Here is a 16,630-nt window from a genome sequence, read left to right on the forward strand (position 1 = left end):
TGTGTGTGTGTGTGTGTGTGTGTGTATACATATATGTATATGTGTATATAGACCAATACAAATCCATTCATTTGCTGATGGACATCTCGGTTCTTTCCATAATCTTTCCATAATCTTTCTTCCATAATCTTCCATAATCTATCTTCCATAATCTTTCTAATAACCTAGGTTTGGTTATCGTGGACATTGCTGCTATGAACATTCGGGTGCACGTAGTATTCCATTGTGTGTGTGTGTGTGTGTGTGTGTATACATATATGTATATGTGTATATAGACCAATACAAATCCATTCATTTGCTGATGGACATCTCGGTTCTTTCCATAATCTTTCCATAATCTTTCTTCCATAATCTTCCATAATCTATCTTCCATAATCTTTCTAATAACCTAGGTTTGGTTATCGTGGACATTGCTGCTATGAACATTCGGGTGCACGTACCCCTTTGGGTCACTCCATCTGTATCTTTGGGGTAAATACCCGTTAGTACGATGGCTGGGTCGTAGGGCAGCTCTATTTTCAACTTTCTGAGGACCCTCTGTGCTGTTTTCCAGAACGGCGGCACCAGCTTGCGTTCCCACCAACCGTGCACGAGGCTCCCCTCTCTCCGCATCCTCGCCAGCATCTGTCGTTTCCTGACTGGTTGATTTAAGCCATTCTGACCCGTGTGAGGTGGGATCTCACTGTGGTTCTGATGTGTATCTCCCTGATGCCGAGTGACATGGAGAACTTTCTCATGTGTCTGTTGGCCATCTGGATGTCTTCTTTGCAGAAATGTCTGCTCATGTCTTCTGTCCATTTCTTGACTGGGTTAATTGCTTTTGGGTGTCAAGTTTGATAAGTTCTTTATAGATTTTGGATATTAGCCTTTTATGTGATAAGACATTTGCAAATATCTTCTCCCCTTCTGTAGTTTGTCTTTTGGTTTTGTTGACGTTTCCTTTGCTGTGCAAAAGCTTTTGATCTTGATGAAGTCCCAGTAGTTCATTTTAGCTTTTGTTTCCCTTGCCTCTGAAGAAGTGTCTAGCAAGAATTTGTGGGATGGGGTGGAAGGGTTGGGGGGGATTGGGATGGGAATGGGGTAACTGGGTGGTGGACATTGGGGAAGGTATGTGTTGTAACGAGCACTGGGTATTATACAAGACTGATGATTCACAGACCTGTACCCTGGAAACAAATAAGACATTATATGATAATTAATTGAGTTTAAATTGAAGAATAAGAAGTTGCTGTGGTCAAGGTCAAAAAGGTTGCTGTCTGTGTTCTTTAGGATTTTGAAGGTTTCCTATCTCACATTTAGGTCTCTCTCTCTCTCTCTCTTTTTTTTTTTTTTTTAAAGATTTTTAATTAATTTATTTGACAGACAGAGATCACAAGTAGGCAGAGAGGCAGGCGGGGGGGGGAGGGGAGCAGGCTCCCGGCTGAGCAGAGAGCCTGATGCAGGGCTCGATCCTAGGACCCTGAGATTATGACCTGAGCCAAAGGCAGAGGCTTAACCCACTGAGCCACCCAGGTGCCCCTACATTTAAGTCTTTTATCCATTTTGAGTTTATTTTTGTGTGTGGTGTAAGGAAGTGGTCCAGTTTCATTCTTCTGCATTGGGGTATCCAATTTTCCCAACACCGTTTGTTGAAGAGACTGTCTTTTTGCCTTTGGATATTCTTTCCTGCTTCATCAAAAATTAGTTGACCATAGAGTTAAGGGTCCATTTCTGGGCGCTCTACTCTGTTCCATTGATCTATATGTCTGTTTTTGTGCCAGCACCGTACTGTCTTGATGATGACAGCTTTGTGATAGAGCTTGAAGTCCGGCATTGTGATGCCACTAGCTTTGCTTTTCTTTTTCAACATTCCTGAGGCTATTCAGGGTCTTTTTGGTTCCATATAAATTTTAAGATTATGTGGTCCCAGCTCTGTGAAGAAATGCTGATGGTACTTTGATAGGGATTACACTGAATGTGTAGATCGTTCTAGGTAACAGCCATTTTAACAATATTTACCCTTCCAGTCCATGGGCATAGAACGCTTTTCCATCTCTTGTGTCTTCCTCAACTTCTTTCAGAAGTGTTTTTTGATTTTCAGAGTACAGATCCTTTTTGGTTAGGTTTATTCCTAGGTATCGTATGGGTTTGGGTGCATTTATAGATGCGATTGACTCCTTAATTTCAATCTCTTCTCATCGTTAGCTTATACAAATGCAGCTGGATGCAACAGGATGATTCTGTATCCTGCCACTTTGCTGAATTCCTCTGAATTCTGGCAGTTTTGTGGTGGAGTCTTTCGGGTTTTCCACATAGCGTATCATGTCGTCTGCAAAGAGTGAGAGTCTGACTTCTTTGCTGATTCGGATGTCGAACCGGTTCACTCTCGCAGCCCTGGAATAAATCCCACTTGGTCCTGGTGAATCATCTTTTTGATGTACTGTTGGATCCTACTGGCTAGTATCTTGGTGAGAATTTTTGCATCTGTGTTCATCAGGGATATTGGTCTGTAATTCTTTTTGGTGGGGTCTTTGTCTGGTCTTGGGATCAAGGTCATGCTGGCCTCATAGTCTGAGTTTGGAAGATTTCTTTCCATTTCCATTTCTGTTTTTTTTTTTTTTTTTGAAACACCTTCAGAAGAACAGGTATTAATACTTCTTTAAATGTTTTGTAGAATTCCCCTGGGAAGCTGCCCAGCCCTGGAGTCGTGTTTATTGGGAGATTTTTTATGAGTTCTTTAATTTCTTGAGGAATATGTGTCTGTTTGGGTTTTCTCTTTCTTCCTCTCCTATTCTGAATGACAATTGTGGTAGTTTATATGTTTCTAGGAATGCATCCATTTCTTCGAGATTGTCAAATTTGCTGGTGTATAGTTGCTCATAATATGTTCTTACCATTGTTTGTATTTCTTTGGTGTTGGCTCTGATCTCTCCTCTTTCATGCATGATTTTATTTATTTGGGTCCTTTCTCTCTTCTTTTTGATAACTCTGGCCAGGGGTTTATCATCCTATTAATTCTTTCAAAGAACCAGCTCCTAGTTGATCTATTCTGTTCTTTTGGTTTCTATTTCATTGATTTCTGCTCTAATCTTTATTATTTCTCTTCTACCGTTGGATTTAGGCTTTATTTGCTGTTTGTTCTCCAGCTCCTTCAGGTGTAAGGTTAGGTCGTGTACTTAAGACTTTTCTTGTTTATTGAGAAAGGCTTGTCTTGCTATTTATTTCCCTCTTAGGATGGCCTTTGCTGCATCCCAAAGATTTTGAACAGTTCTGTTTTCATTTTCACTTGTTTCCATGAATTTTAAAAAAATTCTTCTTTAATTTCCTGGTTGACCGTTCATTCTTTAGTCGGACGCTCTTTAACTTGCATGTATTTGTGTTCCTTCCAAATTCCTTCCAAATTCCTGCTTGTGATTGAGTTCAAGTTTTAAACTGTTCTGGTCTGAAAATATGCAAGGAATAATCCCAGTCTTTTGGTACCAGTTGAGACCTGATTTGTGACCCAGTAGGTGATCTATTCTAGAGAATGTTTCATGTGCATTCGAGAAGAATGTGTTCTGTTGCTTTAGGATGAAGTGCTTAAGTATATCTGTGAAGTCCATCTGGTCCAGTGTGTCATTCAAAGTCCTTGTTTCCTTGTTGACCTGCTTACATGATCTGTCCATTGCCATGACGGGATGGCTGAAGTCCGCTTATTATTGTATTGTTACCAACGTGTTTCTTTAATTTTGTTATTAATTGGTTTATATAATTGGCTGCTCCCATATTCGGGGCATAAATATTTACAATTGTTAGATCTTCTTGTTGGATAGACCCTTTTATTATGACATAGTGTCCTTCCTCATCTCTTATTACAGTCTTGATTTAAAATCTGGTTTGTCTGATATGAGGATCGGCACCCCGGCTTTCTTTTGATGTCCATTAGCGTGATAAATGGTTTCCCACCCCCTCACTTTCAATCTGGAGGCATCTTTGCAGATAGTGTATTGATGGGTCTTGTTTTTTTTTTTATCCAAACGGATACACTGTGTCCTTTGATTGGAGCATTTAGCCCATTTACATTCAGGGTAATTATTGAAAGATATGAATTTAATGTCATTGTGTTACCTGCAAAGTCACTGTTTCTGTATATTGTCTCTGTTCCTTTCTGGTCTTTGTTACTTTTGGGCTCTCTCTTTGCTCAAAGGATCCCCTTTAATATTTCTCGTGGATCTGGTTTATTGATCACAAATTCTTTTAGTTTCTGTTTGTCTTAGAAGCTCTCTATCCCTCCTATTCTGAATGTCATCCTAGCTGGACAAAGAATTTTTGGCTGCATATTTTTCTTATTTAGCACCCTGAGTACATCATGCCAGTCCTTTCTATCCTGCCAGGTCTCATGGACCGGTCTGCTGCCAACCTTATGTTTCTAGCGATGTAGGTTAAGAACCTCTTGTCCTGAGCTGCTTTCAGGATTTTCTCTTTATCTCTAAAATTTGCGAGCTTCACTATTATATGTGGAGGTGTTGCCCTATTTTTATTGATTTTTTGAGGGAGGTTCTCTGTGCCTCCTGGACTTGAATGCTTGTTTCCTTCCCCAGATTAGGGACATTTTTAGCTATAATTTGTTCAAATAATCCTTCTGTCCCACTCTCTCCCTCTTCCTCTGGGACCCCATTTATTCCAATCTTTTTTCTTTTTTTGTTTTTTTAAAAGATTTTATTTATTTATTTGACAGCGAGAGATCACAAGTAGGCAGAGAGGCAGGCAGAGAGAGAGGAAGGGAAGGAAGCAGGCTCCCCGCCGAGCAGAGAGCCCGATGCGGGACTTGATCCCAGGACCCTGAGATCATGACCTGAACCGAAGGCAGCGGCTTAACCCACTGAGCCACCCAGGCGCCCCGTATTCCAATCTTTTTTCACTTGGAATTGCTAATCTTTCAGATCCTTCCCTCATGATCCAGTAGTTGTTTCTCTCTCTTTTTTTTCAGCTTCCTTATTCTCCATCATTTTGTCTTTTAAATCACTGACTCTCTTTTGCCTCATTTGTCCCAACAGAGCCTGGGACAATTTTTTAAAATTTTTTATCACACCTCATTAACAGCCTTTTTTATTTTGACCTGATTAGATTTTAGTTCTTTTACTTCTCCAGTAAGGGATTCTCTAGTGTCTTCTATGGTTTTTTTCAAGCCCAGCTAGTATCTTTATAATCGTTATTTTGAATTCTAGCTCTGATAGTCTACTAATATCCATATTGACTAAATCTTTGGCAGTGAGTACTGCCTCTTTTTCTCTCTTTTGGAGTTCTTCTGTCTTATCATTGTATCCAGGAAAGAGTAAATGAAAGAAAGAGAAAATACAGAAATAGCAACTACAACACTAGAAAAATGCACACTAAACAAATCAGAAAAGAACAGAAACCAAAAAAAAAAAAAAAAAAAAAAAAATCAAAAAAATAAAAAAGAACAAAAAAAAAAAGCAAAAAAAAACAAACAAACACACACACACACACACACACACACACAAAATTGAATACAATGAAAGGAAGCCAGAAATGAAAAATATATATGAAGTGTAAATGTAAAAATAAAAATGAAAAAGACTTAAAAAATTGACAATATAAGAAAATAGCTAAAACGGAAATGAAGTGTAAAACTGAAAGACTAAAGAATCACAAGAAAAAAGCCACAAATGCCTTATACTGTTTTCCCCAAGAGCCGGAGTCTTGCAGTTCTGTACAATCAGTAAACCTGCTGTCAACCTGAAGTTCTGCTGATTTTCGGGGAGAGGTGCCTGTTACGCTGATTCTTTTTTTTTTTTTTTTTTTTTTTTAAAGATTTTATTTATTTGTTTGACAGAGAGAGATCACAAGTAGGCAGAGAGGCAGGCAGAGAGAGAGGAGGAAGCAGGCTCCCTGCTGAGCAGAGAGCCCGATGTGGGACTCGATCCCAGGACTCTGAGATCATGACCTGAGCCGAAGGCAGTGGCTTAACCCACTGAGCCACCCAGGCGCCCCTGTTACGCTGATTCTCAGGTGACTTTGGCCTGGCAGAGATGCCCCCCACTTGCAGGGGGCCTGGCTCAATGTAAGTGGCTCCAGGACCATGGGGGATGAAAATGTTGGCACCCCAATCTCCAACCCTGGAGCAGAAATTCGCTCCCCCCACTCTTCGGGAGCCCCCGCGGGAAAGCAGTCATTCTTTACTCCCTGAGCTTACCGAGCCTGTGGCTGAAAGTTTTTATCTCAGACGCGTGACCCTGTCTGGAGTCTCCAAACTTTGCAGACTCCTGTGGTGTGCACCCATGCTGCTCCTCCAAGGGCAGGGAAGGGTGTCTCAGCCCAGATCTGCTGCTTGCTAGGAACCTGCTCGGAGAACAGTGACCTGACCCCACAATGGTTCTCCGTTTGTGGCAAGACTGAGCAGAAAGTTCGTGCCTGGGGTCACTGATTGCAGTCCACTTCCTGCTCCAATGCCTGGGAACCCTGCCACCCTTGGGCACCCCCATTCTTCTTGTGACCCTGGGAACCCTGAGACCACACTGTCCCACCTGGGGTTCCGGCTCACTTGGCCCCATGTGTGCCTTTCAGGTGTCTAAAAGTTCTGATTTTGTGTTCACTGCGTGTAACACTCTCCAGTAGCTGGTTCCAGAGGCTCCCTCCGCCTGTGTTTATCTTCCGCTGTATCTCTTGTCTGTGTGCCTCCTACTGTGCAGAAAGTGGCCGCTTTTCTATTGGTAGAGTTGCAGCGGTTCTCAGATCTCTCGTTGATTCTGCAGTGTTCAGAATGATCTCGTAACTGTCTCGCTGAATTCCAGGGACCAGATAAAATTAGGGTCCCCTACTCCTCCTCCATCTTAACTCCTCTTGAATTAGTGGTTTTGTATTTTCAGGGTAAATACCCAGTAGTGCGATTGCTGGGTCATAGGGGAGCTCTATTTTTAACTCTCTGAGGACCCTCTGTGCTGTTTTGCAGCGCGGCTGCCCCAGCTTACATTCCCACGAACGGTGCACGAGGCTCCCCTTTCTCGCATCCTCGCCAGCACCTGTTGTTTCTTGTGTAATCTTAGCTGTTCTGACAGGTGTGAGAGGGTGTCTCATTGAGGTTTTGATGTGCATTTCCCCGATGATGAGTGTGTCTGTTGACCCTCTGGATGTCTTCTTTGGAGAAAAGTCTGTTCATGTCTTTCCATTTTTTAATTGGATTGTTTGGTTTTGGGTGTTGAGTTTTATAAATTCTTTAACTATTTTAGATTATAACCCTTTTTCAGATACGGCATTTGCAAATATCTCCTCCCATTTCATAGGTTGCCTTTTGGTTTTATTGATTGTTTCTTTTGCTGTGAAGAAGATTTTTTCCCTTCTTTTAAAATTTATTTTATTTATTTATTTTTTAAAAAGATTTTATTTATTTATTTGACAGATGGAGATCACAAGTAGGCAGAGAGGCAGGCAGAGAGAGAGGAGGAAGCAGGCTCCCCGCCGAGCAGAGAGCCCAATACAGGGCTCGATCCCAGGACCCTGGGATCATGACCTGAGCTGAAGGCAGAGGCTTTAACCCACTGAGTCACCCAGGCACCCCATCTTCTTCTTCTTTTTTTTTAAAATGAGATCCCAATAGTTTATTTTTGCTTTTGTTTCCCTTGCCTCAAGAGAGATCTAAAAATCTAAAAACATGTTGTTATGCTTGATGTCACAGAAATTACTGCCTGTGCCCTCTTCTATGGTTTTTATGGTTTCAGGTCTCACATTTAGGTCTTTAACTCGTTTTGAATTTATTTTTGTGTGTGGTGTAGGAAAGTGGTCCAGTTTCATTCTTTTGCATGTAGCTGACCAGTTTTCCCAATGCCATTTGTTGAAGAGACGGTCTTATTTCCATGGGGTGTTTTCTCCTGGTTGGTTGAAGATCAATTGACCATAGAGTTGTGAGTCCATTTCTGGGCTTTCTGTTCTGTTCTGTTGAGCTGTGTGTCTATTTCATGCCAGTACCATACTGTCCTGATGACTACAGCTTTGTAATAGAGCTCGAAGTCTGGAATTGTGATGCTGCCAGCTTTGCTTTTCTTTTTCAAGATTACTTTGGCCATTTGGGGTGTTTTGTGCTTTCATACAAATTTTATGCTTGTTTGTTCTAGTTCTCTGAAAAATGCTGGTGGTATTTGATAGGGATTTCCCTCAGGGTGTAGATTGCTTTGGATAGTATGGACATTTTTTTTAAAGATTTTTTTTTTGTAAAGATTTTATTTATTTATTTGACAGACAGAGATCACAAGTAGGCAGAGAAGCAGGCAGAGAGAGAGAGGAGGAAGCAGGCTCCCTGCTGAGCAGAGAGCCTGATGCGGGGCTCAATCCCAGGACCCTGAGAACATGACCTGAGACGAAGGCAGAGGCTTAACCCACTGAGCCACCCAGGCGCCCCTTTTTTAAAAAGATTTTATTCATTTGATACAGAGTGAGGACAAGCCAGGGGAGCAACAGGAAGAGGGAGAGGGTGAAGCAGATTCCCTGCTGAGCAGCAAGCCTGACGCAGGGCTTGATCCCAGGACCCTGGGATCATGACCCGAGTGGAAGGCAGACGCCTAACCGACTGAGCCACCCAGACCTCCCCCCCTTTTCTGCAGTATGCTTTTTAACTCTGAGTCACTGTATTGCTGCAGGAAGCTCTTGGTATGTGTCCTTGCCAAGGGGTCTCGTCCATCAGGTGCACTTGTGACTTCGTACCTAAATCATGGGGGGCCTCTTCTTTTACGGTGATGAAAAAGGCTTTCAGAGTCGAATGCAGGGCACTGCTGACACGTGTGGGGAGTGACTCCGTGGGTGCGGTGCCGCCTCGTCTCCCACGGGCTTTGCTTTGTGGTTGAGTGTCGCATCTATTCTAGAAGAGTGGGTTGGAGCAGGAGACTCGAGGCCTCTGGATCAGCACCACTTCCCTGCCCATGTCCCCGTGGGCAGCGCAGCGAGGGCTGCATGGCCGGCTTCACGCAGGCGGGCTGTGCCCGGGGGAGGACCCTGCACCTGGAGCCTACACAGTGCCCTGCTCGTTCTCTGCAGTTGCCGCTGTTTGGACTTGGCATAACTGAAAGCCAGTGTAAGCTCTGGACACCGACAGCCGAGGAGACGCAGACTTCTTCTGACACAGGTGTTTCTGGGCCGGCATGACTTTGATCTAGAGCTGTCTGCTGTAGAGTGAGGTTCGGCATTGGGCTGGGTCCTGGGAGATGGACGTCAGCCGGGGGAGAGAGGCAGCTCCGGGCTTGGCTCGCCGGCCCGCGCGGGCCCAGAAGGCATGCGTCTTCCTTCCTTGGTTTGTCTATTCTTTAAATGCGAATTTTCTAAAATACTTTCTTTTCCACTTTGAGCAGCGTTGGACTTTCAGACGGCTGATGGCAGGAAACCTCCGTTTCCATTGTGCAGCGCTGACATAGTGAGGCCCTGGCTGCCTGGGGCCTTCCTGGCCGAGTGTCCGGGCCTGGCCCGTCTGCCCTGGACGGCGGCGCTAGCAGCCCCCTGCGTTCGTGTCGGGTGAACTAGAATGTGCGGAAGCAGCCCCAGCAGAGGTGCACCGGCCCGAGGTCTCCACGGCCGAGAAAGTGAAGCCGTGAGCGCGGCAGCTGTCCCCGCCGGCCACTGCAGGGTTCGCCGAGAGAGGCGGCCTTGCCCGTGACCGATGGCTGGTGCGCGCGGGGGCTTGAGTGCTCGCAGGGCAGCCGTCACTGGCGCTGGGAGCGGGGGGCTGCCCTGCTCTCTGCAGGCCGGGGTTGACTGAGACCCAATCGGCCTCGGGAGTTTGTGTGCCCGTGGCCGCCAAAGGGACCGTGGCCGAGACCGGAGAAGGCTGAGCGCGGCCCGTTGGTGCGGGCGCCGGGCTGGATAGAGCTGGGTGAGGCAGGCATCCAGACCTCGCTGTCATCTGTCCGCGGTGGGCTCTGTACGTCGTGATCGGACACGGTACCGGTCGTCGAGGCCACGGCAGGACAGGGGCCTTGGCCCTGAAGGAACATGCAGTGTGCAGAGAAGCCATGAGGCCCGTGGCACCGAGCACGGTCTGTGAGGCCCCGGGAGACAGATGTGCGCCAGGTGTGGGTGAGCGCTGGGCAGACTCTGGGGTGGCTGCGTGGATGATGAGGATATTTGCCTGCTGGCCAGGCCCAGAGAAGGCCGGAGTGTTCCAGCCGAAGTCCCAGGCTGGGGGCGTGCCAGGCCAGAGGAGGAATAGCCTGGCGCTCTCTGACTGCTGGCACGGCTCCCAAGGGGACAGGGCTGGCCGGGGTGCTGCTGCGTGGGGTTTTCACCAGATTTGCGTTTCTAAACGGTGGACAGTGGAGAGGAGCAGGAGAGACCAGAAGTTCCCGGGAGCCCCTGCTGCGATCGGGGTTGTGGGAGGGGGAGTGCTGGTTGGAGTCACCATCCTGGGGTGGAGGGGAAGGCCAGCTTTGGGTCAAGGCAAAGACCACGGGGAGGTGCCCAGTGACGGGTTTGCCTCTGTCTCAGGACAGAGGCTGCCAGGGGCAGAGAGGGCAGCTCGGGTCTTGACTCCACGCGAGTTCCTTCCCTGGGGCTGGCCACGTCTTGCTGTTCTGTCCCCCCCGCTCCCCGCTCCGGTCAGGCCCTCCTCCCCGCAGCACGTGGACACACCCCTGCAGGTCCCCGTGGCCACAGTCAGCTGTGGTGACATGGCTAACACCCCCTCCTCCGTCTGTCTTCTCTGGCGTCAGCCGTGCCTCCTGGCTCTGTGTCTGTCCTGCCGGCGGCGGCTCCCCATTCTGTACCAGGTGTCCCAGATTTCCCGACCTCCGGACTTACGTGGCCCACCCCCTCTCCCCGGGCTGGCCTCACCCAAGCTGGAGGCCCTACGTGCTGACGCAGTGTCCTGGGGCTGCCGGAACGAAGTCCCACACACCGGACGGATGAAAACAACAGAAACGTGCTTCCTGGCCCTTGAAGTCAGCCTGGCGTCGGAGGCGCCAGGTCCTCCTCTCGCCACTCCTGGTGCTCCGGGCGTTCCTGGCTTGTGGCAGCATCACCTGGTCTCGGTGTCTGTCTGCACACAGCGTCCCTCTGTATGTCTCAGGTCTTTGTCTCCTCATCCTTAGAGGACACCAGTCACTGGACTTAGGGCCTTCCCGAAATCCAGGATAGTCTCGTCTTAAGATTCTCCGCATAATGACCTGTGCAAAGGCCCTTGTTCTAGAGAAGGTCCCACTGGCAAGGACTAGGGGCTGGGACCGGCGATCTCCCGAGGGACACTGTTCGGTCCCCCCCTTGCGCCAGCCGTGCCCCCAATGGGCGCTGAGTTTGCGTTTCGTACACAGTCGCATTTGTTCAGAATTTGTCTGAGAAGCATCAAACCTGAAAAGCCCTGCCTCTTGCTCTCTCCTCGCAGGCCACAGAAGCTGCTCCCCTCGGTCAGCTCCGTTCCGGGACGTGCGGCTCGGCGCTGCCCGTTGTTCAGGTGGGAACATGCCCAGCGCGCTGCCTGTCCGCGGCTGCGCACCCGTCTGCCTTGGGCCCCTGCCGCGTCCCCCTGCTGCTCAGACCCTCCCATGGTTCCCTGTGCCCCCAAGACAGCAGGGCCGGGGCCTGTGAGAGTCTGTGGGAGCCGGTCCCGCACCTGATGCTCCCTTCCCTTCGCCGTCCCCTTTAGCACTCTGCCCAGGCGCCTGCCCCCCACACCTCCCTGTGGCTCCTGCTGGCCCTCCTGCGCCCGGGGTCCCCCACCCTCCCCCAGTCTTCTCTGTCCCTGCTTGTCCTCATCTCTTCCCTCCTGACACTTACCCATGTGCAAGGTGACCGGCTTGTGCCTGCAGCTGCCCGGCACCCTGTGTGCGTGCTGACCGGTTGGCGCCTGTCTGCGCCGCTGCCTGTGCTCCCCAGGCGCCGGGTGGGACTTGAGTCGGAGCATTTGCTGCAGGAGGTGGGGGAGCCTCGTTTGCCCCTGGGCCTTTCACTAGGTCACGGTTGGCTCCCGGGGCGGGTGGGCGGCATCGACTCTCGTGACGGCTTGGTGGGCCCCGCCTCTGGCCACTCTGCAGTCGTGGCCCTGTTACTCGGGCCCCTCCAGGGAGGCTGGCCCCACGGGAGACCCTGACCCAGGGAGGGTGCGAGTGCCAAGTGGGTGGAGATGCCGACCCTTCCGTGTGGCCCGGCTGCCTGGCCGCCCCAGGAGAGCAGAGCGGAGCCTCCGCACTGTCGCGGCATCCAGACGGGTAAACACTGAGAACAAGCCCGGGCCCGGAACAGGTGTGACTTTGGGGCCGCTAAGTGAGCGGGGTCGGGCCGAGGGGGTGGCTTATAACCTCCTGGGGTGGCTTTTTCCTCTCCACGTGAACATATGCTTTTAAAAAAAGCCTCTGGGTCCTGTGGAGTAAGGGGACTGAAAGTGCTCTGTAATTATTCACTGATGCTCTTCTGCTTCTGTTTCCCTAGACACCATTTGCCTCTGACTGGAGATGATGTGATGTTTTATTGTAAAACTCACTCACCATGATGGCCACACAGACCTTGAGCATAGACACCTATCAGGATGGGCAGCAGGTAAGCGGCCGAGCTTTTCCTGCACGCTGCGTTCGGGCGTGGAGCGGCTGCGGAGACGCGACTTCGCTGCTGAGTCCGTCTCCCGGAGGCTGCGAGTTCAATTTCAAGTGCGTGATGCGTGGGTTATGTGCCGGTGCTGGAGGGGCTAGCCGCAGACTCGCTCGGCCGCTTCTCCCCGTGATGCCCCATTTCCAGTGCTCGTGACCCGCTCCGTCGGAGCCGACTGGGAAGTTACCATTTTCATGTCCGCACTAGTGAGCGTTGTTGCTTTTAAAGGGAAGCTGGGTGGGTGAGAGCCGCGTGGCTGGTTGCCGACCTGCGTGGGAGCCACGGCCTTTCCCTCCGCAGGCGTGAGCGGCGGCGGGGCGTCCCAGTGGGCTGGGCGGCGGCATTTCCCGGCCCGTGGGGACAGCCTCGTGCCCGCCCTCCCGCTGTCTGGGCGCTTGGTTCGCCTTGCAGCTGCGGTGAAGGTCTGGACGTTTCGGGTTCTGCGCCCTGAAGGAACTGGGCAGGCGGGGAGTGGGAGCAGCTCAGCTGAGGCCCGGGCGGCCTCTCTTGGGACTCCGAGGTCTTGGGGTGCTCCGTGTGTTCAGAATGGGGGCCAGTCCCCCCTCTGACTTGGAGCCCTGGAGCTTTGCTTCCTGCAGTCCAGAGGTGGTGGGAGGCGGCCCGGAGGCCCCTTCTCCCTGCTCAGATGTTGAGTGCGCTCTGTCACTCCCAGTTACTCCCAGGCGGGGGGACTCACATGAATGAGGTTGGGGCGCACCATGGTGAGGTTGGGGGTGAGGGTGCGGCGCGGGGTGGGGGGAGGGGGCGGCGCGGCTGCTCCCCCTCCTGCTGCGTCTTTCCTTGGCAGCCAGTCCCCTGCCTTGCTGGTTCCGTTCCTGACGCACAGACTTTGTTGGCTTTTCGCTGCTGTTGTGGTCATTGCTGGCTCTTTACAAACGTTTAAGGGTCTTAGCTTCTTACAGGAATTGAGGCGTGGGGGTGCTCTCTGCATCTCAAAGTCCTTTGATATTTCCAAGTGATTCTGTTTCTCAAATGCAAAGCTAGTGCTGTCCCCTCTCCTCCCGCCCACAGAGCCCGGCCTTGAGGACCCTGCGTTGCCTTGTCCTCACCTCTGCAGTCAGCTTCTGGGCATGTCTGCCCTGTGACCCTGGCCTGGCACTTCCCTGGGCTCTTTCCTCAAGCAGCAGCGTGGCCAAGGCCAAGGCGTCTTCCATCGCATCCTGGGAAGACTCCCTGACCTGCCCTGGTCACACGGCAGCCTGCTCCCTCCCCACCTGCCCCCTCCTCCTGTCCTTCCCATAACCCTAACCCTAACCCATCCCCTGCTGGCCGAACCTATCCTGGAGCCTATCCCGAGAGTCGCCTCCAGCAGGGGCAGGTCCGTGCCCATGGCGGGCCGTGTCCTGCACGGGGCCGGGCACAGGGAGAGAAGGAGCCTCTCTTTTCTCTTGCCGTGGAAAACTCTCGGTGAACGTTGACTGTTTACTACCCTGCAACTTTGATGTGCCCGGTTTCCTTGGCCATTCCTCCGAGGTGGCACATTTAGGTGTTTCTTTTTTACACCATCATTTAAAAAAAAAGACAACTAAAATAAATCTTTTGAGGCTTTTTTTTTTTTTTAAAGAATTTATTTATTTATTTGACAGACAGAGATCACAAGTAGGCAGAGAGGCAGGCAGAGAGAGAGGAGGAAGCAGGCTCCCTGGGCGATCCCAGAACCCTGAGATCATGACCTGAGCCGAAGGCAGAGGCTTTAACCCACTGAGCCACCCAGGCGCCCCGAGGCTTTAAAATTTAAAAACAAAAGAAGATGTTGTTTTTATTTGACAGAGAGAGACACAGTGAGAGAGGGAACACAAGCAGGGGGAGTGGGAGAGGGAGAAGCTGGCCTCCTGTTGAGCAAAGAGCCCAATGCAGGGCTGGATCCCAGGACCCTGAGATCATGACCCAAGCTGAAGGCAGAGGCTTCATGACTGAACCACCAGGCGCCCCCTTTTGAGGCTTCTCAATAACACTGTCAGATTTCCCTCCAGAAAGGTCGAGTTTGGCTGGGCTGCAGTTAGCTGCTTTAGTGTTTTGTTTTTTTAAGAGAGACCAACGCTCTCCCGGGCCTGCTGCACCATCTGAAGGCAGCAGCTCGGAGGGGTCCCTGCCCTCTGGACCATCGGTGAGCTGCAGCAGGGTCCCTGTGGCCTGTGACCAGCCCTGGCTGTCAGGGGACCCTGGGTGGGGGCAGGGTTCTTGGCAGGACGCAGGCTCTCCCACCATGTGGGGAGAAGCCCCTTCCCCAAGGGTCCCCACCCAGCTGCTGCCTGGAGGGACAGAGTCCTGGCGGTGAGGGGCGGCCCCGAAGGAGCTGGGGGACTGGCCATCTGCTCTGCTCCGGGATCCTTGCGAGCTTCCTGCGGCGATCTGGGATTTCTTTCTGTGAACTGAATTCCTTATGCTGATGGGTTAAATACCTTACACATAAGTTACAAACCAAATAGCTAGCTGAAAGGAATTTAACTGGTAATATCTCTAGCACTTCCTCTCACATTTAATACAAGTTCTTGAAACAGCCAGTCTTCGCTTTCTGAGCACAGTGACTCTTTTCTCAAACTTTGGATAGCTTATGTGTTCTCAAACTCAAGAGTAGATAGGGGAGAATTTAGAATATGGGGTCTGAGTTGTTTTTGTGACAAGGTAAGAGTGTGAACTCCTCGTGTGTGCTTCTCTTACTGTAGTGTTACTCGGTGTGAGCCTCTAGGGCAGGAAGGGACTGCGGTGACATTATTCATGTGCCCCGTTCCTTCAGTGCTGGGCAGTAGTACGTTTCTGAAAGTCACAAGCATTTCACGGAGACCGGTCCTCACGGCTTTCACGATGATTTGGAAATTTTACTTTCTCTTAGCCATTTGCAAAACGTATTAAGTTCAGAGGAGTTTTGTTGGTCACAGTTTCTGGATACTGTTGCCAGTCATCCAGCCGTCCAGCAACCTCCGCTCCTGTTGCTTTTCTGTCCCATTTGAGAGTCGCGGACTTCGTAGCTCTTTATTCTGTGTTTAGTGACTGTCTTCTCCTTTCGCAGATGCAAGTAGTGACAGAGTTGAAAACGGAGCAAGACCCCAACTGCTCTGAGCCCGATGTGGAAGGAGTAAGCCCCCCACCTGTGGGGTCCCAGACGCCAATGGACGCGGACAAGCAGGCCATTTATAGGTAGCGGCGAGATGCGACGCGCGGGGGTTGTAACAGCAATCACAGGGATCGAGAGCCTTGTTAAGTGGAACGCTAGAGCTGTCAGCTAGGCAGAGTAAGAAGGTTTGACGTGATAACCACGGAGGTGAGAAGTTTGTCAAATTAAGATATCATTCCTGATACCTTAAAAAACGTTTCGGAATATAGATGTACATTTTAGTCAGCCTTGCAAAAAGAAATCTTCAGGCCCAGGTATTTTTTCAGGAGAGTCCACTAAACAAAGAGGGAATGGCTCCCAACGCATCATTCTGATACTAAAGCCAGACAAAGACAGTATTAAAAAAAAAGTACACACCAGTGTGTCTCAGGAACTTAAACATAAAAATCATTAATAAAATATTAAATCCAGTGACATATAAAAAGAATGACATACACTCACCAAGTGGATTTATCCCGAGAACTCAAACGGAATCATTTGTCAAAAGATCAGCCAGCAAGACCCCAACATGATCATACCGAGTGACACAGAAAAGCATTTGACAAAAATCAGCAGCTAATCATGACTCAAAACTGTCAGCAAGGTGGTCGTGGAGGGTCTGTCTTCTAACGACGAAGGCAGCGTCAGGAAATCTGTAGTTCTCCTCGTATTCGATGGCCGGACACTGTTTTCCTCTGAGACTGGGCAAAAGGAGCCCCGTTCGGCACTGTAATAGAAGTCCTAGCCAGTGCGATAGGACAAGACAAGGAAAGAAAGGCATACCAGGGGCGCCGGGGTGGCTCAGTGGGTTAAAGCCTCTCCCTTCGGCTCGGGTCATGGTTCCAAAGTCCTGGGATCGTGCTCTGCATCGGGCTCTCTGCTTCCTCCTCTCTCTGCCTGCCTCTCTGCCTACTTGTGATCTCCTTCTGTCAAATAAATAAATAAATAAATAAGATTTCATTTAAAAAAAAAAAAAGA

The 16,630-nt window shown here is 49.8% G+C and overlaps 1 protein-coding gene across 4 annotated transcripts in view; it reads left to right on the plus strand.

Moving 5' to 3' along the window:
* PKNOX1 (PBX/knotted 1 homeobox 1) overlaps nucleotides 1-16,630 on the plus strand; it is a 62,474-nt gene that overhangs the window by 18,980 nt on the left and 26,864 nt on the right. For 2 of the 4 annotated variants that reach the window (XM_059392433.1, XM_059392430.1), the window contains exons 2-4: nucleotides 11,339-11,407; nucleotides 12,382-12,489; nucleotides 15,569-15,696. In XM_059392433.1, the coding sequence (XP_059248416.1) occupies nucleotides 12,439-12,489; nucleotides 15,569-15,696 (179 nt within the window). In that variant the 5' untranslated portion in view covers nucleotides 11,339-11,407; nucleotides 12,382-12,438. Of the gene's footprint in view, nucleotides 1-8,960; nucleotides 9,095-9,317; nucleotides 10,039-11,338; nucleotides 11,408-12,381; nucleotides 12,490-15,568; nucleotides 15,697-16,630 lie in introns of those variants that run through there. The other 2 variants (XM_059392431.1, XM_059392432.1) reach the window with 2 other exon arrangements.

This window comes from Mustela nigripes, chromosome 2, assembly GCF_022355385.1.
Source record: "Mustela nigripes isolate SB6536 chromosome 2, MUSNIG.SB6536, whole genome shotgun sequence".
In the NCBI taxonomy this organism is placed as follows: Eukaryota; Metazoa; Chordata; class Mammalia; order Carnivora; family Mustelidae; genus Mustela; species Mustela nigripes.